Source organism: Apteryx mantelli, chromosome 5 (assembly GCF_036417845.1).
Source record: "Apteryx mantelli isolate bAptMan1 chromosome 5, bAptMan1.hap1, whole genome shotgun sequence".
NCBI lineage: Eukaryota > Metazoa > Chordata > Aves > Apterygiformes > Apterygidae > Apteryx > Apteryx mantelli.
The window spans coordinates 67,350,914-67,375,048 of NC_089982.1; the positions used below are offsets into that span (position 1 = coordinate 67,350,914).

At 38.0% G+C, this 24,135-nt stretch overlaps 1 protein-coding gene across 3 annotated transcripts in view; it reads left to right on the top strand.

Annotated features, from left to right (window-relative positions):
* CCDC149 (coiled-coil domain containing 149) overlaps positions 1-24,135 on the top strand; it is a 56,412-nt gene that overhangs the window by 17,689 nt on the left and 14,588 nt on the right. For all 3 annotated transcript variants that reach the window (XR_010884454.1, XM_067298173.1, XM_067298174.1), the window contains exons 4-10: positions 3,656-3,763; positions 9,772-9,888; positions 11,709-11,881; positions 13,361-13,433; positions 14,751-14,835; positions 16,123-16,267; positions 21,589-21,665. Coding sequence is in view for 2 of the 3 variants with exons in the window: in XM_067298173.1 (XP_067154274.1) it covers positions 3,656-3,763; positions 9,772-9,888; positions 11,709-11,881; positions 13,361-13,433; positions 14,751-14,835; positions 16,123-16,267; positions 21,589-21,665 (778 nt within the window). In the remaining variant the exon portion in view is untranslated. The remainder of the gene's footprint in view (positions 1-3,655; positions 3,764-9,771; positions 9,889-11,708; positions 11,882-13,360; positions 13,434-14,750; positions 14,836-16,122; positions 16,268-21,588; positions 21,666-24,135) is intronic.

Genomic DNA, 24,135 nt, shown 5'->3' on the forward strand with positions numbered 1-24,135 from the left:
GGAAGTTATGTCCTGTACTATAATGGGGGGTCTCAGATCTTTTATGGAAGCTTCCTGGGACTAGCATCTGTAAAACAAATTGCTTGTCACGCTGAAGAGGCTGAGAAATAGGGGAAATGAAGTCCCCGGAGAGGGGCAGAACTCCAGAAAGATTTTCTGATATTGGGCAGTTAATTAGATACTTGAAAGAAGCACTATCTATTATTAAGTATTAAAATAGTTGCATTGAGAGAGAGGAGGAGAAATTAACATTTTCTACTGTTTTGGACTGTTGTAGAGTTAAGTGACGATGAAGCAGTAGAAAAGTGTAGAGCTCTACACCTTTCCCCTTTACCTCCCCTTGCTCACAGCTCAGAAATCTCTCTTCTCCGGTACTTCGGAGTTAAAGTTCTGAATAGTAGAAGAGAGAGAGAGGGAAGTAGTCACTGGCATTCATAGGAGTCACTTTTAAGGCTTCACCTAGAGTCAAAAGAAACTGTCAAACAAAGTGAATATAGAAAAGCTGGATTTAACTAATTTTCAGAGTTGTTCTATGTTACACAAGTAAATGAAATGAGCTTTATTGTCTGCTAAAGTAACTTGTCTTGAATTTCCAAATTCCAAATGAATTCTGTGTTTCTTCTATAAATATTGAAAAGTAGTTGCCAGGTGGAAAAATGAATCACCTTTCTCCTTGCATAGATTTCTCCCCCTTCTTCAAAAATACATGCTTACAGGTTCATGCAGCCAGCCCTCCATTGTTAGTTTTATCATCTTTTGACCATATGGTGGTACGTTTTCTATATATGCCAAAGAAATGATGCCAAGCCCTGGTGTCATTTAAAGTATCTTCTTGGCTCTCTTTAAGCCGTATAGAGCACTTGAAAATAAAAAATTTCTCCTTCTATCCACACTTAACTGAGAGCTTTAATGAGGTCTTGCCAAAACCTCTAAAACAGGGAACAGTCTAAATTATATGTTGTATGGAAGCTCTGTGCCAGGGAAATGAATAATTGCTGGAGAATACTTCTGTGACATAGCTCAGTTGTTCTAGCTTAACAGAAGTATGGTAAAGCTTTGCGTTAAGGAGCAAGTCTATACTTAGCTCACTATAATGCTCTTAGCATGCTTAAAGGAGGCAGGTTTATTTTGATGTCCAAAATTCTTCATTTAAAACTTCTTCCAAAGTCTCCATCTCAAGTATAAAGGTTTTTGTCACGTTAAGTCGTTTATATGACTGACAAATAAAATTCAGCAGAGAACTGCAATCCCAGAGAAATGATTTTAAAGGAAATAAATCTGAGAAGGAAGATTTAGTACAGGTAGGGTAATGCCTTTCCTGCAGTCAGTGAGAGCTGGATTTTGGCTTCAGACTACTTGAAAGCTGATGTTGTAGCTGTAAACACTGATTAGTGAGATTGAGTTCTTCCCAGGTGTTGAAATTACATGTGCTATTGCAGTGTTAGGACTTGTCAAAATTCATCATAAAAAGGGACTTTACAAACAGAAGTGTTTCAGAGAGGACTGTGCAAACAGAGTTCCTTTTCACTAACTCAGTCTGGTGGTTGGATGGTCTTTATTGAAAGTCAGTCAGCTTTCTTCAAAAAAATTGCATTTGCAAATTAACCATAGATGCTTCAGTTTAAATACAATTTCCTGCAAACAGGGGTTCTTTGTTCTTTCTTTTAAACAGCCATTAAGAAGTACCTCTCAGAACCATTGATTGAATGTGTTCTAAAGCTGCTTGGTTCATTCAATATATGGATGACTATTACTCATTTGTTTAGCTAATAGAAAAAAATTATTCTGCCAAAGCATACTTGAAAAACCTTTTGCATTGCTTGAATGGTTGCTCTCTTGAAAATTAGAGGCAGATTAATTTTGGTCCTACAATGGGATGTTTAAGTTGCTTTGATATTACTCTCCCCAAATTATTTATTTGCAGTCTTTGGGTTTACCAGTAATTAAAAAAAATCTTTAATTTCTTCCAAAATTGTGGGAAACTTACATAAATTTCTTCTGAACGCTTTGATATCAGTGCCCTAGAAGTACAAAAATTGTAGCAGTGAATCAGGCTTGTTGTTCATCTAGAAGAATATATCAACTTATTCAGTTATTTTTCCTGTTTAAAAATTTGAAGCTATCACTATTTTAGGCCAATTGCTGTTACAAAGTTGGCTAGTAGAAGTCTGGAGCAGTTTTCTTCGTATAGTAATGTACAAAAGTTCCGAGTAATTATAGTTTAATAGTCTAATCCTTCAAACGCTATATTCATGTTGATAGTTTTCTTGGAATGGAAAACGTGAAGTGTGGAAATAACATTTGGTAAACAAGCAAAGAGATCACAGGAATGGGTATTAGACATCATGTTGGTTTGATAGTATATGAATTTTAAAAGAAAACTCACAGAAATGTCCTAGGAGACTGTCAAGTGATAGTGAGAATGAATGGGTGAAAGAGCAGGGAAGAAAAGGAAAGAAAGAGGTATTGAAATAGAAAAATGGGGAAGTTGAAAGAGGAGCACAGCAAGTAGGGACACTAAAACTAAACCTAAAATATCAAGAGGGAAATAGGAGCTGTCAGTTGATGTGTTGGCCTCAAACCCACAGATTATGTGTAAGGGTAGCTTAGAAATACTGATTCATGGGGCTTTACCAAGTCATACTTGGAAGAGCTGAAAATTCTTTTCCCATTTCTTTTTATACCCTTCAGATTTATGGCAATGGATGACATACCTAGCTGACCATAGGCAACATCATGACAGGTTGCATATTGGGCACTATGATTATTATGTTCTTCGAAGAGATTTCATTGGTAGGCTTTTCCTGCACTGAGTCAATTGTCTGTGTATTTGTAAGATGTATTTAGGGGAAAAATGTAATATGCTTTTCCGTAGTATTTGATCATTTTTCAGGTACCATGGATAAGAAAGGAAGAGATTACATTTTTCTTTGGTTAGTGATCAAGTTGCTGAAATTTTATTAAAATTAGAGACCAGACTGCTCACCCTGTTGACTTAATGGGGTAATGTGAATGATAACTTTTGACCTGGAATATTTTGAGGGCTTTTTTGTTTGTTTTTTTCCCCAAGTGAATTCATCTTTAGGTTTCAAAGGAACAAACGGTCCTTCTATAGCACTGACTTTTTCTAGAAATCTGTGTACTGGCTAACAACACAAGTCAGGACATGTTTGAAGTTCTGTGCCACTAGACATTCATGGTACAGCTCCATATAGGGGCAGGGATTTGGGCTGGCATCCTTCTTGCTGGATAGGAATCTACTCTGAACACTATTGTAATTATTCCTCAGCTAAGCCTTTTGTCTAATCCTAGGTGAGTTTAGAACTTTGTCTAAATATTGTCAAAATACTTTGTGCTTTGCTCATCCCCCCACCCAAGATATCAGAACTAGTGTGGATGTTCTCACCTCATTTTGTTTGAGTTTTGTGTGCTGTTCTGGGACTTTGTATGCACACATGCTGTGCGTATTTCCCACTAATTTAGATGCAGGAATCCTGATGGCTTTTGTTTTATTTCTGATGAAGCATGTAGTCTGGACCAAAACCAATAAAACTAAAGATTGTTGGCAGATAATGAGTAAATCCAGGATTTCTTTTCAATCACCCCATGCACTCCATAAACACAAACTTTTGTCTGATGTCTGCTACTCTTCTAGGCAAATCTTGCTCAGCTACTGAATGAGGCTCAAGATCGAAACAAACACCTTGGCGAAGAGATTAGAGAGCTTCAACAGAGACTGGGAGAAGTACAAGGGGACAATAAGGTATTATAAACTTTTTTTTTCTTAGTAAGTGGCATGGAACGTGTAAACTGAGCCGGAGTTTTGCATTTACTTCTCAGAAAAACAAAGAAATAAATCAAAACAATGGATTACAGAACTTCTAGAATATTTGAGTTAAAATAAATGCTCAAAACAGTAGAACAAAAGAAGCCTGTACAGGATACTAGTAAGTGCAGCTTATTATGTATTTGTGTATGCTGCTTTTCCCTGTTGTCCTTAGCTATTTATTTTGCTCCCAGCTTTGCTTTAATGGTCTCAGGCTTTCTTTTTTTTTATTTTAAATATATTTAATCAGTGGTATTTCCTCTTGTAAGTGAGTATGGAAGCATTTCATCTTCATCATGTGATATTTTTCACTGTAATGAAATTGCAGAATTTTAGTAGGTGATAAAATCAGGGGAGGCATAATATTTCCCCTCAAAAATATGGGGCAGGTGGTCACAAATATATATATATTTAGCTCTGTATTAAGCCCTCATCCTATTACCTTTACATAACCAATTTATTTTATTGCTAAATTTAGCAAGCTATATGGAACATTGCTCAAAATCTGCCATTTGGTATTAATCTAACTCCTGTTGTCTCTGTTAATTGAAATATTTAAACTCAAGCCAAATCTGTGTAATGTTCATAGCTGGAGCTGTATGCAGAAATACATTCAGAGATCAAACTAGTGAGAGGCTGGCTTTGAGACCAGTTGGGGTAGATAGCAAAGAAGTAAAAGACAAAACAAACAATGAATGACAACTTTCTTTCCCTCAGCTGAAGTTTTAAAAGTTACAGGTTTTAAAAATATGAATAAAAGTAGTTTGGCTTTTAATTATTCAGGTGGGAGGGTTGTTTGTTTTGGTGGTTTGGGTTTTCTTTCTTTACACACATATGTTGTAATAATATACTTTTATTCATCGTTTGTCACAGGTGTCTTTTTTGAGGGTGTGTGTGGGGAATTGGGGAGACAGTCAGATAAGACCTGAACTTTTAGTATCCATGACATTCAGTGCAACTTGCTCAAGTCTTTAAAGAGCAACTCCTTCAGTGTTTCTTTTTATTTGCGTGTTATTGTTTGAACTATACTACAGTTTTGAGGACAGTGCCTGCCAGTTCTACAGTACCAAGAGAAACCATGAGAGAGTAAGTACCTTGGGCAGATAGTGCTTTTTCAGCCACTCGGCACTATGTTATGCCGTACAGCCTTTCCCAAACCAGTTCTGGACAGCTAACAGGGGTTTGTTAGTCCAAACAAACACAAAGGTAGTACAATTATAAAGCCTTATACAATTATAATGAGCTACTTCATGGGTATTATATCATACTGACACACAGCCTTAGAGGGTTTACCGTACCTTTAATTTGAAGTCTGATTGCAGCTGTAGAGATTACAATTGTGTGATCCATTGTATACTGATCAAATGCTACATCCCTGCAAACCTCTTGAGACAAGAGGCCACGGGGTCCCAGTACTGCAGGTGTTATATTCTGTCTGTTTGTGTACCTGTGGGTAGGTGTGTTGCACATTTAAATATGGGTGTCCCTAAGCCACTGAGAAGGAGCTTATAAATAAGCTTTTTACCCGCACTTGGGACTTTATTTGGAGGTTCAAGATCTCCTTTGCATGTTTTGTATTGTAGATTTGAAGGGTGGGGCACTATTTTTGTACTGCAGTCTTGTTTCAGGAGATAACTGAATTTGAATATCAAGGTTATGTACCTATTCTAATTCCTTATAACAATATGATCTTAGTAACATGGAGCCTACTTCTTTATGCTCTGAGTTGGTTTTGCTTGGGTCTGTCTTTGCAGATTAACTTGATATTAGCTGGCCGTCTTTGTGAAATCTATATTCTGGGCATGAGTTTAAATTAATGACCCCCATGAGGAATGGAACAATACACAAAGAGTCATTCCACCCACCATGCCCCTCTCCAAAAGGTGTAAAATAGTGCATCATTTAATAAAAAAAAAAGCGGGGAGGAAGGAATTGCATCAGACAGGGATTAATTTAGACTAGGCTTTTCATTTTTGGAACACATTCTTCACTTCCCTAGTACATGAGAAATAGAGCTTATTTTAGAGTCAGGTTGCTGTTTTTTGAAGTGCCTAAAAAAGCTTTGCCATCTCTCTGAGGGATTTAACGCTTTCCTCCTGTGTCAGATTTTGCTTCCTTCCAGTTTTGGTGATAAAATTCTGGGCTTGTTCCCAAAGCCATTCTGTTCTGCTCATCAGTTCTCCTGTACTGGCAGCTGGGTTACTTCAGGCACTGAAGTCCAGATAATGCATGGTATATACAAAAACAAAGAACTATAATAATTTGCTTGTTCTTACATTTTTTCCCTGCATTCTTCTCTCTGTTTTTTCCAAAGTGAGGGAGGGCATCCTGCCCAGCTGGTCTACGTCAACCTTACTTCTGGCAAGAGATGAACAAACAGCTGCTTTTGCAGCAAGTGAAGCTGCTTATGGATGAACAATTCTGCCTGTGTCTGAGCAGGGGTGACTCATGCAGGCTTTGTCACTGAATGGCAAGGGCTTTGTAGGACTGAAAAAGAAAAAACTCTTTTTAAATGTCATACATTATCTCTATTGATAAATGTTTTGATGGCTTGACTTGTTTTTACTTGCTTTGATGTCTGCTGCTATGAGGATCCAGTCACTTGTATTAGCAAGAAGGCATTAAAGTGATGACCAGTTACTTGCTGTTGAAATCATGTTAAATATGTAATCAGTTAGGCAAGAGCAAACTACTTGTATTTGGTTTAACTGGACTATTTTTTTCCTTTAATTCAGCTAGAATTCTCATGGCACAAATAATAAAACATCTTCAGGCAGTCTCCAGAAGGATTTGTTGCTGCAGCTTCAGAAGTGCTGCAACAGTTACACTGCAGCATTTCAGCAACAGATTTCTAAGACTATTTATTTTTATGATTGATCACAATCTCTTATCAACTCTGACACATGAAAACCATTCAATGTTTATGAGATATGTATTTGGAAATCCTTTTCCTTCCGAACATTCAGCCAGTAATGCTTAGAGAACAGTTACTGAAACTTAGAGAAGGGTAGTTATGAAATCTCATTCTTTCTCTTAAAGGGGAGAAAATGGAAAGCATGAGAGAAGCTGGAGGCTTCTAGAAGACTACATGACTCAGTTGCCTCCACTTGAATTGCTACCCACACAAAGAAATGATTTTGTGAGCTGTCGAGGGCAGTGCTAAGTGAGAGGAAGATACTTGATGCTTGGAAAACAATAGCTGCGGTATTACTGACAGTTCATTATTGTAAGGCAGACAATCATTTATGCAGTGACAGTGCAAAAAGTTAAATGTGGTGCATGTGTTTTGGCAGAACTGGGACTTTATGTAACAAATTTACATAGTTCTGGTCCACGTTTTAAGATTTTGTAAGCAACATGGTGGAGGTAATTGCTGTCAGTGACTGTGGCTAAAGGTGATGGTTGCTGTCTTCCATGAACAGCGTACTGTTTGAGCTTGTTTTCCTTTTCCTTCTGCATGTTTTGTTGGTAATCAGGCACTGAAACGCTTTGGTACGGGCATTGTCTTTGGTCTCCCAGCTGGCACCACAGCTGTCACAGGGAAGCCTGTCTGGGGCATTGTGGTGCTCCTACGGAGATACTACTTTATGACATAATTATTTTAGCCAAATTATTGTCATTGATTAAAAAAAAAAAGGCTGCATTATTTAAATAATTTAGACTAGTGGCTCACTGCACTGATTGTTTTTGCTACCGGTATGCTGGTTCTTGACAAATGGGAGCTCTCTGTGGTAAAGTGCAGCTAATGTACATCTACGCTGCTGTGAATGCCGCTCGCAGAGCCATGCGGAGTGGTGTTAACCTCTTCTGCCGCTGCCACGTGACGTCGAGTGGCTCTTCCCTCAGTGAATCCGGAATGACAGAAATAAAAATACAGCAGTCAGAGGGCAGGTGTATAAAATTTATCATAAAGCACTAAAATATGAAATAAACCCTTAACCCTCTGGCATAACACTTAGTGTCTCTTTGGGTCACAGCGTTTTAAGGGAAGAATTTTATAGCAGGTGGTGCTGCCCCCTGAGACACTCGCAATACAGAATTAAAGGACTTGGCCTGTTCTGCCCTGTCAACTCCCTGATTGGCCAACTGTCTGGAAGAAGCACTCTGTCGTTTTGTGGATTGGCAGTTTACTTTATTTTATGTATGTTTGTAATGTTTCTTTTACTGGCTGAATCTGGATTTCTGAAGCATTCTTTCCCTGAGACTTCATACGTTGTTTCCCCTCAAACTTATTAGTAAATAAAGAGCCTGCCTTTTATTGGCAGACTGTTTGACCTTGCGAGTAATAATTGCTTGCAGATATAATTGCATCTTATGCCTCAGCCCCCCCGGGCTGGAGGAGGGTTGGTCACGGGGTGAGTCACTGTGCTGATGCAGTTCCCAACCTGGTGCTGTGTTACGGAGAAGTTCTGCCCTGCTGCAGGCGCTGACAGCCTCCGTAAAGACTGATTTGCCCCTCCCATTCCCAGTTTTTCTGAACAAGACTGAGTCTTTATTATTACTTTTGTTTCTTGTTGCCCTTCTCACTGAACACTGAGAGAGATTCTAGAAATATGAATTAATCATGTTACCATGCCTTTTCCTCGTCAACCTTTTCGCATTTAAAAAAATTACCCCATAGCTATGAAACCATTCCAGAATTTGCTAGTTGCTGTTCTGGCTTACTAGTTTGTTGTTTGTTTTGATAAAGTGTTTAGGAATTATATCTTCTATGACCCATTCAGTTATACTGACTGTGCAGTACTTTGTACTTTCCCTATGGGCAGAGGGTTATGTAGTTTGCCAAAAATAGTTACTTTTGGGGCCACTGCTTTGCCTTAACAAGTGAACTGCTTATCAGAACAAGTTGTACTAGCTTCATTGAGTTGCACTGAACTGGAACTGAAATAAGTGGGGAGGATCATTTTGGTAGTCTGTCTTGCATCAGCAGGATTTTAATTGGCACATTGCAGCCCTGGTGACTGGCACCCCGTAAATACCAAAGATAGATTTTAATGTACAATCTTCCCCTTTCAGAAGATTGATTTTTCTAACTCCACAATATAATAATGCACACTAATTTCTTGGTGCAGTTGAAAATGTGGGGAAAGTCAGGAGGGTTATCACAGCGGGTTTCTCTAGTCTCTGTGGAGCTCCTACAAATTAGGCCATGGGGAGGCAACACTTTTGCCTACTTGTACGCAGTATGAACAACTGTAAATGCTGCATGCTGTTATTTTACTCCTTTGTAATTCTTGAAAGGTAATCCTCATGATAGTTGCTATTCGACTCAGATATTGAATATGACTGACAAATTAAGTCAGACTGTTTTCAACAGGCACAAAGTTGATGAGTTCATTAACTGTTTGTAGATTTTGGCCAAGTCCTATGTTGCTGGTGCATCTTTCTGTTTTTAATGTGAATTAATTTTTGTGAGTGATCAAAAAATTGTTTTATGCTGTTTATGCTACTTCTGCATTGAGGTATTGCAGTGGGATTTTAAGTGGTGTAGGAAAAGTGAAGCTGACCAAGTCACTTTGTGCCTTTTTTTTCTTATCTAGGAAAAGGTAAGTGCTTATTTTCTGCTGCAAGCAATTTTAAGGCCTGTGTATGAAAATGGTTTCTAAGAAGTCTCTAGTTTTAGTCTGACCAGAATTAGTTCCTGTCACTTTTAAAAACATTGACCACATTTCTGTGTTTCCTTGGGCTTTCATCGTTTGTATACTCTGGTGACGATTATTGCAAGATCTAACGCAGCTCCTGCTGATGCTTTGGGGGTTTGACTGGAATTTTTCACTGAGAACAGCTCTGAGCCTTCAACTCAGAAAATTCCCTCTGGTTTAAATATAAGCTTTCTGGCTTGGAAGAGATGACATCTGTGACAGCTTTACTCTTTCTAATGCAGATGTGTGCTAATGCTACAGCCTGTGTTTTCTTGCTTATGGAGTCTGTCTTTGTAATCGCAGCTCCTTCGAATGACAATAGCAAAGCAAAGACTTGGAGATGAAGAAGTTGGGGCTCGCCACTTTGCAGCACATGAACGTGAAGACCTTGTTCAACAGCTGGAGAAAGCTCGAGAACAAGTAATAACTGCATGGGTGTATACTGTGGTTGTTTACAGAGCAGGTGTGGTAGCAAGTAAATGGCTGCTTCTGTTGTGTTTTGATGGCTAGTAGCTGATTAACAGCACAAATAATGGTAAGGGTGCTGGGATTTTTACTGAAATAGTTCTTATTGTGCACTAACTTGAACATGCATACATGATAAGAGTGAGTTGCCTCACCTCACAAATTCCTCCTCCTCTACATTATTCATTCTCCTCTTTTTATAATGCATAGCAACACCTGGTGACAAGTCAGTATTGTCAATGAAAGAGATTCCTTAGTGAAAGCTGTTACAAGTGTGGTATTCAACACAGTATAACACAGTGACTGATGCAGCTCTTAAATATATTCTCTGAATCAAATTTCCTGTAGAAGTGTGAATTTTCCCTCCTCTTCCTCCTGCCTCTTCACCACTCTTTCCCCTTGTTTGAAAATTTCTCGCATCGGACCTCTTTTTCCTCCCTCAAGGCCGTATTAATATTATGTACCATGTACTACCCAACCTGTTAGACTCTTTCCCTGATGCTGATACATAGCTTTCTGGAGGGTTTTGGGGGGTTGTGTTTTCTGTCATTCCCACACTCATTCCTACCAGTGTCAGTTCCATCCTGAATGAGCCATTTGGTGATTCAGGGGGAGATATGTATTTCTTGTTCTTCAAAGTGCAACAGACTGTTCACTGTATTTGCTCTTCTTCTGATAAGATTCTTTCTCTGATATCTCTGTTCCTGAGTTCTCCTCTCTCCTTCATTGCCTGGCCTCTTTTCACTTTGTCTTTTGTTACCTTTTCGGGTTTATCAGTGTTGTCTGAGGCGGCGATGAAGACTTCTCATCTCTTTGCAGACTTCTTCCACATTCAGTTTTCTCTCCTTGAAGGACTGGGGCACTTTGTCCTTGGGTATCTTTTCGTACTGGACTCCTTTACCCTTTTGCTTAATAGCGAAGTTCACCCTATCAGTTCAATCCTGGCTTACTGTGTACTTTTCTCAATTGCTTTTCTTATTCTATGGAACTTTGTTGCTGAAAATCCCATAATTAGTACAACCTCCCCCTTACAGACGTTCTTTTTTTCTTTAGTCTCCAAGTTTGCCAACTTCTAATTCAGTTGAGTTCATTTCTGGAGTCCCAGAAGTTATATGCTAAAAACAGCTTAGTGTGTTTGTAGCAGAATATATGAATTAAGCTTCTTTTTGCTCTTATATTTTAGTCATTTTCTAGAAATTTTGTGAACAAGTCTAACTGCTAAAGTTATTTAACTTCAGATTAATGAAATAGCACCAAAATAGAGTAAAAATAATTTAAAAAGAATATTGTTGCAAGAGTGATCAAAACAAAATGGCAGCCATTGGGATTTTTCTTTTCTTCCTTGTCAGTAAAATCTAAAAGGTGAATATGTGTGTGGGAGGGAGGATGGAAATACAGGTATGTGAATATTCAAGTCAGTAGTTACAGAAGTGCTGCAGCAAAGCTATGATCAGAGCTTTTCTTACTGTATTGTCAGTGGTACCAATGAGGACAATAATTACATTGTAAGTGTACTTAATGAATATATTTTGGATACAACATATTCTGATTTCTTCTGATTTCTTCTCCGGAGCTTAAAGGATATTTTGAATCTTGCTCATCTTTTATGAATTGCCGGTGGGCTTTTGCAGAATGAGAGTTGTGAGCTTTGGAAACAGTTTTGACCTTCCAAAATCAATCCTGTTGTGAAGTACTTGCTGCTGTTTTCAGTTTAAGCACTGTGTAGTCTTTGGTTTAAACTTCAAAACAGTAATACAGTTCTCTCTTCTTCTCAGATCGAGACTCTGAGACATGATCTTCAGTCTGCACTGGATGAGTTAGAGGATGTGAAAGAAGAACGCTCCTTTTACCAAGATAAGGCTGACAGACTAAACCAAGAACTTAATCATGTCTTAGGAGGGCATGAAAACCGTATCATTGACATAGATGCTTTGTGTATGGAGAACAGGTGAGTACATGGCAGACCTTACTGTTCCCCTAGAATAAGTAATGTATTGCTACAGCTGGAGCTTCAGGAAGTCGATCACAAGAAAAATTTAAAGAAAATACATCCAGGAATAAAAGTTAAGAAATTTTGTTAATTCCTTTGGTGTGTTTTGTTCTACTGTAGCTAACCATCAAATAATACTGAAAAGTTATGCTGCGGGAACTTACTAGTGCTTTATTTGGCTACAGAGATGTCAGTGATATTCCCAAACATAGATAAACAAGCAGAAGCAAAAGAAGTACAGACCTTTTCATTCCTATCACTATATGACATCAAAAGCAAGAACATTAAAAATCAGTGTTTTCTGAAACTCACAGTGAGCTGTAATGTGCTAATCTTGAATTAGAAGCAGGGACTTTGAGTACCCTGAGTTAACAGTTTTGGATACACTTCTCACCACAGGGAGAGCTTGTCAACATGGGGTGATTTGCCAACACTGTGGTGGTGAAATCCCCCATGTAGGTACGCCTTAATATTTTTGTCACTTCCTTGGAAAAAGAACATATTTTATGGTCTCTGCTAGGATAGCAAAGAACAGTCACTGGCCACAACAGGTACCTCCCTTAATGTCAACAATTGCCTTAAAGTTAAATAGAGCTTGTAAGACACTGTCCATTTACAAAGACTTAGACTTGAGGTAGGAAAGTGTAATACCAAAGGTATTACTTCCTCCCAGCAACTCCAGGTTTGCTTCCTATTTTGCATGGCTTGCAGAGTTCTGTATCAGTTTAACTCCCTCCCCACTCCCACTCAAGATATTGCTGTGACTTTTTTTCTCCAAAATAGTTAAATTGGCACAAACCCTAATACAGCTGCTGTGCATGAAAAAGGGTGTTATATACGCCCTTCATACGTGAAAAAAAGATGTTTTTCTGTATGGAAATAGTTGCCTAGTCCGAGTGCATAAACTTTATAAGGAGGAACTGTACTGTTTTAGTTATTTGCTTACCACTTTTCAACCACACTGTTAAATTTCCTATTTTGTGATTGCTAATGAGACATGCTGTGTAAGTGATTGATATTGCAGTTGAAAAGCTCTGCATAGAGTCTTGTGTTGGCATGTATACAAATCTTCAAGTGTCCATCTCACAAACCTTCAAGTGCAGAGGACACAAGTAAATGCTTCCTGACTAAATACTTCTTGTAGACATAAATAGATCCTTCCAGCTCCCCTCCCCAGGAATCTGAGGATGAAAATAAAATGGTTTTGCAGCATGCTTGACAAATCTAACACAAGGGCAGCCTACTTTTCTGATGCTATTTGTTTGCCTACTTAAACTTTTACGGGGTTAAGAGTAATAAGATTGTTATTTTATACCTCAGAAAACCAGAGAAGGAAGAGAATTCTGTCCGTGGTTCAAAAACAGGAGATGCCAAATAGTAAAGCGACACAATAACACTTGAGTGTAACATGGTGTAAATTATTATGGTTTTTTTCAGGTATCTTCAGGAGAGATTAAAGCAACTTCAAGAGGAAATCAACCTTCTTAAGTCTAATATTACTAAATACAAGGTAGAGTCCACTAATTGTATCATCTGAACTGTGCTCTGTTACTCGTAGAGGTTATTGTTCATTCTCATGTTTATATGCATTTAAAGAACAAAATAGTGTTTTCAAAGAAAAATGCACCATTAACATTCTGATAATATTAGTACCTATATATATGATATGCCAAATAATCTTCTGTGTAGGCTTCTCAGCCAATGTAGTACCAAGTGATACCTTTAGGAATATCTTGAAAAGTGAATAAAACACCTTTCCTAAGTTCTTTGGCTCCTGCTGGGGAGCCTCCCAATCTACTGGTAAGTGAAAAGTAGGGGGGTCATGCAACATGTGGTGAATGAGTACAGCTGTGTTTCTGTCACAAGTAGTTCTGTTTCCCTGCTCTGTAATGATAGAACTATTTCTTGATGTATCTTAATGGTTGCTAAGCCTTTATTATTCCTCCTTTTCTGGAATAAGATATATGCTGCTTTGCATTAAATCTTCAGGAATGAGCCCTGAGGGCAAAATATTCTTGCTCTTCCCTAAAGGCAAGCAGCGTGTTTTCTTCTCCATGTGATTTTGGGGTGTTGGAGGGGATGGCTGCTTGTCAGGGCATGGAAGGGTTGTCTTAGTCAGTAGAACTTCTTAACTAGTTAGACCACTGTGAAGCAGTGCTTTTTATGCATGAGCAAAGATCCTTAAAGTATTGCCAGCTTCATTTCAGTGTCTATTTACTCTTATGACTTGAGTCTCTCAGAGTGTGAGTTAGCAGTTTATATGAAAATTGAGAATCACAGTGGTCTCTTGGGTTTCACAGAACTGTAAAGGTTTTGGAACAGCTGGACTTTTGTAGCAGGATTATGATTCTGCTGCAGACTCCTAAAAGTCAGTATTTGCTACTGAAAGAGCTTCCAGAAACTGTTTGGTAGAGGGGTTTGTTTGGGTTTTCCTTTTGAAGCCTGTCCAAAGAAATGTTGGGGGAAGTCTGATTTCATTCCCAGCTGACATTCTCCACAGGATATTGCAACATCTTCACTGCACTCATCAGTTTATTCAGAAATAGGCAAACCTTAAAAATGCATGAGGGGTGGAGGAGGAGTGGGAGGGAATACAATAAAGTCATTGTAATGAGACAGAATGAGTCTTTTAACATTTCAAAGACTGTTTTGGCTAGAGAATCTAATACTCCAGAAGGATCGCATCCCTAAAGAATAGTATGGGTGTAGCTTCAGGCTCTGCAGAGAAATTCTGAGACCAAAATCCAAAGTAGCAGATGCTTTACTCCTAATGAAAGGATTTGGGGCTATTGTTTTTCTAAAAATATAATATTTATTGTTTCCTTAGAATGCACTAGAGAGACGAAAAAATTCAAAGACTCAGAGTAGATCCAGTAGCAGTGCTCTGACTGGAGTCCTTTCTGCAAAGCAAGGTATTACATAGATGCAGCATGGTGTTGCATATCTTACTGAGTTCCTCCTATCTTGCCTCTTGATTTCTATTACTTTTCCTCACCAGCCAAACCAAAATCTTTCTTCTCTTTCACATTTATTATCACGTGCTAATTTTTTGTCCTTTTCTCAGTTGACTTGATGATATAAAATTTCCCTCCTAGTATCACTTCTCCTTTTGTTACTCTTTGTCATTCATTCTCTCCCCAGTCAGTTGGATCAAGTTTGTTTTTTCTTATCTCTAAGCCCCTCTGCAACTTTGACCCTGACAAATCACTTCTTTATTCATCTCTTAGCTCTGCTAACAATGACAGTCCCAATGCATATTCCAGTTAAAAATAGATTGGGATGGGGGAAAGGGGCTAAGCTGTATTTTCTGCTCCTGTTCTTGGAAGCTTTATGTGTAAATATTTTGCATGAAATCTTTTTGCCCCATGTTTCTTCATGAGAAGGGAAACAGAGTAATCCCTTTTTTCTCCCCTTCAACAAAAATTCAAGATTAGAAAAGAAGCAAAAAGCAGAATATTAGAGAAAATTCTTCTCTGTGCCAGACAGTGTCCCCTACACCCTCCTGTTTTCTCTTTCTTCATGTGTAGGTACATTCACATATACAAATGCACGAGATCAGGAGTGTTTGTCATTGTGGGCTGAAACTCAGTTTTCTGGTTTTGACTCCTTGTGTCCTCTTCTCTGTTTACTTGCATACATATATATAAAGAGGAGTGGCCAGACTCTAGTTACAGAAGTTAATGATATTAGTGAACTTGCTGATGTGGTTGAGAAGTTAACAGGCTCTAAGCTGCAGAGGAAGAGTTCATGGGTGGCTGTATTTTCACATCAATCTGAAATAACCTGAAGGTTGTAATAATTCTAAAAAGTAATATAAAAGCTTCCTTGTGGGCTTGTGTTTTAATGTAGAAGGGAGAGAAATACCCCACTTTTACCATCTGTGTGCCTCAGTGGCATAGAAAAATGAGTTTGTTTCCTGTGGAACAAAAATTACTTTTCCGAAAGCAGAATTAAGTTAGCAGAAAATGTGTCTGTCTCTACTTGTTCTAGCAATTGCTGTGGAATAACAATCAGCTCAAAAAGCCATCACCTTCATGCCAATTGGGTATTATATTTCTGGTCTTTGTTTTTGTTTGTTAATTGAAGGAAAATCTTTATTCATTTAAGCAATGAGAATAGTTCTTTAATGCTAAGTAAATGTTTGTGTCACATCTCTGTGCGTGAGAAGCCAAAACTCATTTGTGTTTTTAACATTATAGTCCAAGAATTGTTGTCGGAGGATCAAGGATGTAGCCTGCCAGCCACACCACAGTCCATTTCAGATCTCAAATCACTGGCCACTGCATTGCTGGAGACTATCCATGAGAAAAACATGATCATACAACACCAAAGGCAAACCAACAAGTAGGTTGCATGACTTCTAAGTAAAGGAGAATTTACCAGGCTGTGAAAAAATCATAGTTTTGCAGAGGTTTTAGGGAAGTGGGAAGGAAGGTCTGCTTTCCGGAAGATCCATTGTCATTGTTAACAAGTGGGCTCTTTCATTTTGAGAACACGAAGATCAGCTATGTGTTTAGAGCAAAATTACATTTTCAAAACAATCTAGCATTTGCAGTGTAGTCCATCAGCCCCTGCTAGGAAAGGATTGGATGACTGCTCAGATTGAAAACAAACCATAGGAAACCATTTGGTTTCTAATAATGCAGGGGGAGTTCTAGCAGAGAGTCTGTAGGGAGGGCTGAAGAAAAGGTGCCAGGAGGAAGGACACCCTTGAACTGGAAGAAAAGATAGCTGCTGAATCTATTGCTAATGTAAGAATTTGCTAAAGAACATTGGTGGGAATAGTAAATGTTGCATCTAGGAATCTGAAAAGACTGAATGTAACAACTGACAGAGGCCAGGAGCCTATGGCTCATACAACTGATAGCCGTTGCTCCTATAGGTACTTTGCCAAAAGTTTTAGGAGATAAACACAGTTGGATTGCAACTGCATGATTTTTTAAAATCTGAACTGAACTTTCAAGAAGGAGAATTTGTTTACTCTTAACTGTTCTACTAATCAGCAGAATTCTTTGTATCCTGCACAGCACCTATCATGGCAGAATGTAATCATTTTTGACACATTTTCTGATACTCTGATATTATTGTCCTTATGTAATGTACAAAAATCAGAGCTAGGAAGTGTTCCTTGATTCTGTGCTCAGTTTTTTTGCAACACTGAGTCACTACTGGTAATCAGAGGTTATTCAGGCTTCTCAAAGGCACATCAGGACCAGATGCCAGAAACAGGCAGGCATCTTTCATGGAAGGAAGGAGTACTACTGAAGTAAACTGTATTGCACTAGAATAGATTATTCATTTTGAAAATTGATAACTCTGATACTAGGCAGAATCCACTGCATATTTCTTAGTGATGTGGCAACAGAAGTGGAAGAGCAGTTTATAGCCACTCTTAAATACTCTTGAGAAAGGAAATGCCTAATCAGCTGAAGGGAAACTAAAGCAGTGAAAATGTAGCCTGCATCTAATTGGTGGCAGCTCAGTAACCTCATGTCTGCAAGCGTGTCATGGAACAGGACTTCTTTTACTGAGCAGTGTTAATGAAGGAGCTAACTCCCTGTTAAACACCTACTCACTCCCTTATTACTGCTAATGTAACACCTGAAGGAAAACATCTAGAGAATAACTTCTGTTGTTCCAGGTTTAATTAATCTTTGCCTTTTACATCCTGATACTGTGCCATTCTTGGTGTTCTAGTTTGCATATTCTTGCCTATAACTGCAGCAAACGTCTTCCTTAATATTGTGTCTTTTTTTTTTGATCACATGCAGTCTCTTGCATCTCTCGAATGTATCAATGTGATAATGGCTCTACCTTCTGATACCACTCTCTCTGTTTTAATCTATGAAGTATGGGTTTTCTTAAGATAAGCCTTCACAAGGAGATACTGTTTTTTTAGCTGCTTTCCAAGCTGGTCATATGTAGCCAGTAGAGAGTTGTGTGTGTGCACAAACTAATATTTTGTGCACAACAGAATGATCAGCTCATAGAGGGATGTGATAATCCACCCCTCCCCTCATTGAGGGGTGCTCAGAATTGTGGTGTTATATTCAGTTTAGGATGCTTCAGGGTAAAAAAAAGAATAATAAATCTTGGGCAAGTTGAGTGAAAATCCTCACAAACACTCCTGTGTAGTATGCTTATCTTTTCTGTTACCTCTGGCTTTTAGCTGTATTTTGGAAGCTTTTAAGGAGCTAGGAGGAATGGGACCTACTTCCTGTAGAAGCATCCGAGATGCGAAAGGGTTACAGTGAAAAAAAGAAATGCAGGCAGGACCTCAGGGAAAAACATCCTTTATTTGGGGTGTGTTAGTTGGTTGTTTGGGACACTTATTTACAATGTAAAAAGTTACTAGTAAAGACTACTGACTTCTGAAAATGGGGAAGAAACTGCCCTGCTGGAGGAGGCTGTTGGAGGTTAGTGAGGTCAGTGCACAGGTAAAGCTGGCAAGTCCATAGAGAAACTGGTACTAGTAGAAGATCCATTCCTTTGTTTTGAAGAAGGTGTTCCGTTCTAAGTAGGGAAGTTGAGAAGAAAGTGGCTCTACAGAGAAATGTAACGACAAAAGGTTTTACATAATCAGAAGGTAGAAGTCTTCTCCTTTATCCTTCTGTCCTGTTTGCCTGGCTTTCCCTGTGCAAAGAGCATGTTCAGAGGATGCCATTACTCATTCATACTGTTGGGTAAAGAATGTGAGATTCTGTTGGGTAAAGAGTTTGAGCTTTTGGGCTGGTTGTTTCATTCAGGGAAGAAGTTTTACTTCTGATATTTGATAGATGATTGATCAGTTAGTGATTCTGTTACCAGTAAATGAGAATCTTCAGAACATTTGAACTCATTTGCCTCTGAACAGTTAACCTGCTCTGAAGTCAAAACCTGTTTTACTGCTTGACAATTGGGATATGGCTATTTAAGTTTACAATAACAGAATAGTAGATATGCTTTTTGATTAACTGATGCTATAACATGATAATGGCTCTTTTTTTTTTTTTTTAGTTAGATTAGATTTTGGATGTACTGTAGAAGATGGCTTTCTGCTGTTATGCTGTTGTTAAAACCATCCACTGCCACTTGCTCTTGGAACAGACACGCTTTTATTGGCTTTTATTATTGCTGCTTTTCTAAATATGTGGCAAGATAAAGAGAACTGTAGGAATATGTGCCTAGGAATGACTGGCCTAAATCCAGCCTTTAATTTTTTTCAGCCCCTTGTTTAAGGAAAATAAGTGCTTTCTGAAGAAAAGAGGTCGGTTTCTGTAAGTGATTGGTAGCTACTACTGCTAAGGTATAAGCAGTGTCCTACATTTTTCCTCACAAATGCATCAGCTTAATTTGAAAAGGTAGTCCTAAATGAATTCTGCATGCAGTAAGATATTGCAAGATTAAATAGTTACAGAAATACAGAAAATAAACAGCTCTAACTCTGCCTAGAAAAATCTTTCTGGCTTCCACCAGCAATAAATAGTTTATTATATTTTCTATTTTAGCACTATTTGTTCATGAATTTGCTAGCACCCATGCAAGCCAGATGAGTTTCGAAATTGTTCTGCCACTGAGACATGTTGCACTAATTTTAATGTCTTTAACTTGGCTGAGGTCAATCATGGCCAAAATAAAAAAAAGGATTGGGTTAATCTGTGGCTGAGTAAATGCTTCCATGTGATGTATAGAACTGGATATGCAACAGTGACAGGCCCTATTTACAGACCTTTAGGTGATTGTATCTGTATGAGGGTATATGCCTTCTGTACTAAGATCTATGTTGAAGATGAGGTGCACAGATCTCAGGTGCTGTAAATCAGCACATCTCCCTTGAGGTTATGCCCAGGTGTGTTGGAAGGTATGGGAGAGCTAGGAGGGAGCTTCTGAATTCGTAGGGGAGCATTGCTGCTGTTATATGAGCAACAGAAACAACAGATTTCTGTAAAACCTCATCCTGGAGAAAGGTTTAGACTAACTGCTGTGTTGCGCTAGACACAGGACTAAATGACAACAGAAATAGCTATCAGCACCTTTGCCAGTGTCATGATCTATTGTTTTAGCTGAAGGATCTGGTCCACTGTGGCTAGAGATAGAAAATAGGTTAGGGAGTTTGATGCTATCATTCCACGCAACCTTTTTAAAAATACCTACTGTTGCAGGCCAGTATAACTTCCCACAGTACATACAGAGGTGGCAAATTATTTGGAGGCTCACAGGGGAGAGGAGTAAATGGGACAAACTAAGCTGTGTTCAGGACTACTTACACATTTATTTTTCAAAAAATATATTGTAAACATCATGGGCTGTTTGCCCTTGAATTGTCACAGACCCCTGCACATCTCAATGCTTTCTTTGATATCTATAATAAACTTTCCCTTTCTCTTTTTATGTGAATTCTCTCTCTCATCTTAATGTTTTTGTAACCTTTAAAATATTGCAGGCTTTTATTCCATCGTTGCAGAGCCCTCATAGTAGAGTTTTAAAAAATACTTTGTTAATCAGTTTTTCAAGCCCCTTTGATTTTTGCTGCTGTTTTTCCTGTCCTTCCCCAATTCTGCCATCTTGTCAGTAATGACAGTCCCAGTATGCTCAAATGTCTGCAGCATAAAACCGTAGCTGGAGAGATTGCCGTGCCGTGTTACACAGCTCTGCTGGGCAGGGAAAGACACTGGTGCCTTGCTGCGTTGTGATATGCTGCTTCTGAGCATTCAGTTCAAATTTAACTGACTTATCCTGTTGCTGTAATTTGATGAGTACAGCTTCCTCTCCATTCTCTCTGCTGTGGTGTTTAGAATTGCTGTCTCGTCTAGGTTTCTCACTCTGTTGCGTATTGTTTGGGATTTGTTTAAAGACTTCTAACTCTAGGAGACTTGGCCTTGCCTGTGAGAGAAACACTTTCAAAAATTCATTGCAAAAAGCTTTCTTTGCAAGATAAAAATCATATGATCCTGGGAGAGAATTAAGACTAAAAGTTAAATCCAGCAGGAGAGCTAACTGCAAATAGCATTTATGTAGAAATCAGATACAAAAGAAGAGATGGCCCAAGAAGTGCAGTGAAAACTAAGAGTGGGCGATAAGGGCTAAGGGCTATAAAGTGTTTGAAGCTTTTTAGTAAGGAGGAAAGCAGAGTTCAGTACTAAAATAAAAGATTTAGTAGAAAAGCTATTCCTTGCCCTATTAAGCAATATTAGTGCGAGACAAACCTCTGTGAATAAAACAATAGGCCAAAAGTGTGTCTCAAAACTTCAGAATCAGTCCAGATACTGTCTTGAGTTTTACATACTGTGTTTGCATAGCTTTACCTCCTGATTTCAGCCTGTAGAGAAAATAAAAGTAGCCTGAAAAGGAGGGTATTTGCAGGTAAGGAAATGGAAATACTGTGAATTGCTATGGTTGGTCTTTAAAGTAGAGCACAGGTCAAATGTCCAGTACATCCTAGAGATTTTTTTTCTTATTACAGGATATTAGGCAACTATATTTCATGTTCTTGAAGTTTTGGGGGAGGTTATCCATTGCCATTAGTGAAAAGAAAAATATTAATAACTTTACTGCACTGAGTAACACTTTAAGAATTCAGCTGCACTCATGTAAGCAATTGGGCTTTGGTTAGATCACTATAATGAGAAATCTCATCTCAGCTAAATATCCCTGTTTTTTCTTTTCTTTTTTTCTTTTTTTCAAAGAATTCTAGGTAATCGAGTGGCAGAACTAGAAAAGAAGTTAAGAACTTTGGAAATTGCTGGCTTGTGGAGTCTTCCAGGTTAGTAGAAACTCACAAGAACAGCTTCCATTATTTAGTTTTCAAGGGTATATTTGCATTTAAGAAAAGCTTGGCTATAATTTTTTTTAATGACAGTGATTTTGCAAATGTGATGTTCAGCACATTTGCAAAATTAGAAACCTCTAATAAATGTTAAGTTGAAACCAAAAAGCGCTAGACTCTTTAAGATCAATTTCAAAGATGTATACTGCATAGTTTGAAGGCAAAAAAAAATTGAACTATTTTATTTAAGTGGTTGTATAAAATGATACACTCAGGATATTAGCTATTATCTTTGTCAATACATTTTATATATTAATTTTGTGCTTTCTGTGATTTCCATAGGGTATATTGCTGTATTTTTTCATATTTTTCTGTAGAATCATAAACTCTGAGAAATTGTAAATGTAAAAGATCTTAAATTTTCTAGTCTGTCTCTCTAGAGCAGGATTATTCGTGGTAGCATCTTCTTAAATTTTACATTTGGTTTTAAATTACTTAAGTAATTGGAGATTAATCTGTTTCCTAATAGACCTTGCTATTAGGAAAATGTGCAATATTTAATTTACATTTACTTTCTGCTTTTTTTCTCCCATTACACACAGTTGTATCTCCTTCAACCACCGTAAATTATTCGTCTCTATTGTTGGTGTTTGCAACATTAGGCATTTTTGTTTACAGTTTTCAGTTGTTAAGTTTTCACCAGTGCTACTGGTGGTGGGAACTAGTGTGCTTTAGGCTTCTAGTTTTTTGACTCTGTTATTTAGTGCTAAACTTTCCATGCAGAAGAAAGCATTTGACAAAGCTGAAGAGACCTTGTGACAAACCTATGCTGTTCAACTTTTTGGACTGATAGGGTGTATTTCCACTTTAGCTTGTCCATTGTAGGCCTTTCTGAAGTTTCACCTTTCTGAAATTGGTTCTCTCCGTCATTGATAATTCCCGAACTGAAGGTCACAAATTTGTTCCCATGGAGTGCACTTCAGTTAGTCACCTAATGTATGTTGTATGATGAGTGCATTTGTCCCTTCCCACCTTTCCCAAATGCAGGTGAAATATTTGTCTAGACTCTGCTAATGCAGTTTGTACATTAGTACAAACGTGTATCATAAACTTACCAGTTTAACGTACTGGAGGGTTTTTTCAAAAATAGTGTTCCAGTCATATACTAATAAATGCAGTGTTTCTGATCTTTGCAAAATGTATTAAAAAAGAATATATGGAACAATGGGAACTTCTTACTCCATTGGTGGTCTATTTAGGTAAGACATCAAATTAATATTTATACAATAACAACTGTTTTTTTTCCTTCCTTTCTTTTGCTGCCTGAAGGCCTGAGCTACAATGTCTCAGTGGGATTTGGGAGTAGGTTCTGCTTGACATGTATATTTTTAGTAACTGATTTTAGCAGTATGTTAAATATTGTCACTGCATGTAAATAAATGGAAATGTTATCTGAACATTTTTATATCTGTCAGATTAAGATGTTCAATTGAGTGAGTTAGATGACCACCAGGGAAATAGAGGCTGCTGTACAAGGCAGTTCCTTTAAATTGAGGAAAATAGTGACAAAGGATAATCTTAAATAGTTGTAATGGAATTTTACACTGGATTGCAAGTTCTGCTGAGCACCAAGGTTTGTTGGTTGATTTACTGCTTCCCTATTAAATCAAGACTGTATTTTTGTTTTCAAGTGCAATCTGGTCCCAAGGTGGTCAGAAAGAGTCTTGCAACACCTGGTGGGTCACTAGTTTGCAGAGCATTGAAACCTTCTGCTCCATAAAACAGCAGCATGTAACAAATAATGTGGAAACTATCATAATGGACTCTGCAGCTGAGTCTTGGCTTGGATGAGAGGCAGAACGTGAAGAATATCTCATCTAGTCAGTCTTGAGTCCACAGAGAAAAATATCATTTGGTTGTGAGTTGAACTTTTTGTTACTGGAAGAACATACACATGAAAGTTGATGTTCAATCTACCACTGAAAGAGGTGCACATTACAAATTGCAGGTTCTTTACATGAAGTTAATGTTTCCACTTAGGCATCATTGTCCATATATCATTTACAACATCCACCTTCACCATGGTACTGATATGTTCCAAATACTTAGAAATGGTGTTAATAAACTTTACCCTACTGAAGAAAGCTTGATCGCTTCTAATTTTTCAGTTAGGTGGTGTATTGGTCATCTGCTTTATGTGCAATGTAGGAATGAACTGTGGGGAAACTAAATCAAGAGGAAGTGCATATTTTGTTTCTGAAATGGTGAAAGTGGTAGCGTAAGTTCAGTTTCTGTAAAAGTTCTGCCTACAACGAACTTCAGCTTCCCCTGTTTGAAAAAAGGGCTTTAACTAAACCAATCTCTTGTGAGATTCATTGTGAAAAGAGAAAAGGCTTGGGCATAGATTTGTCTCTAGTTTTCTTTTTATGAGCCCACTTGCCTTGAGAAGGAAGCAAAGAATATGATG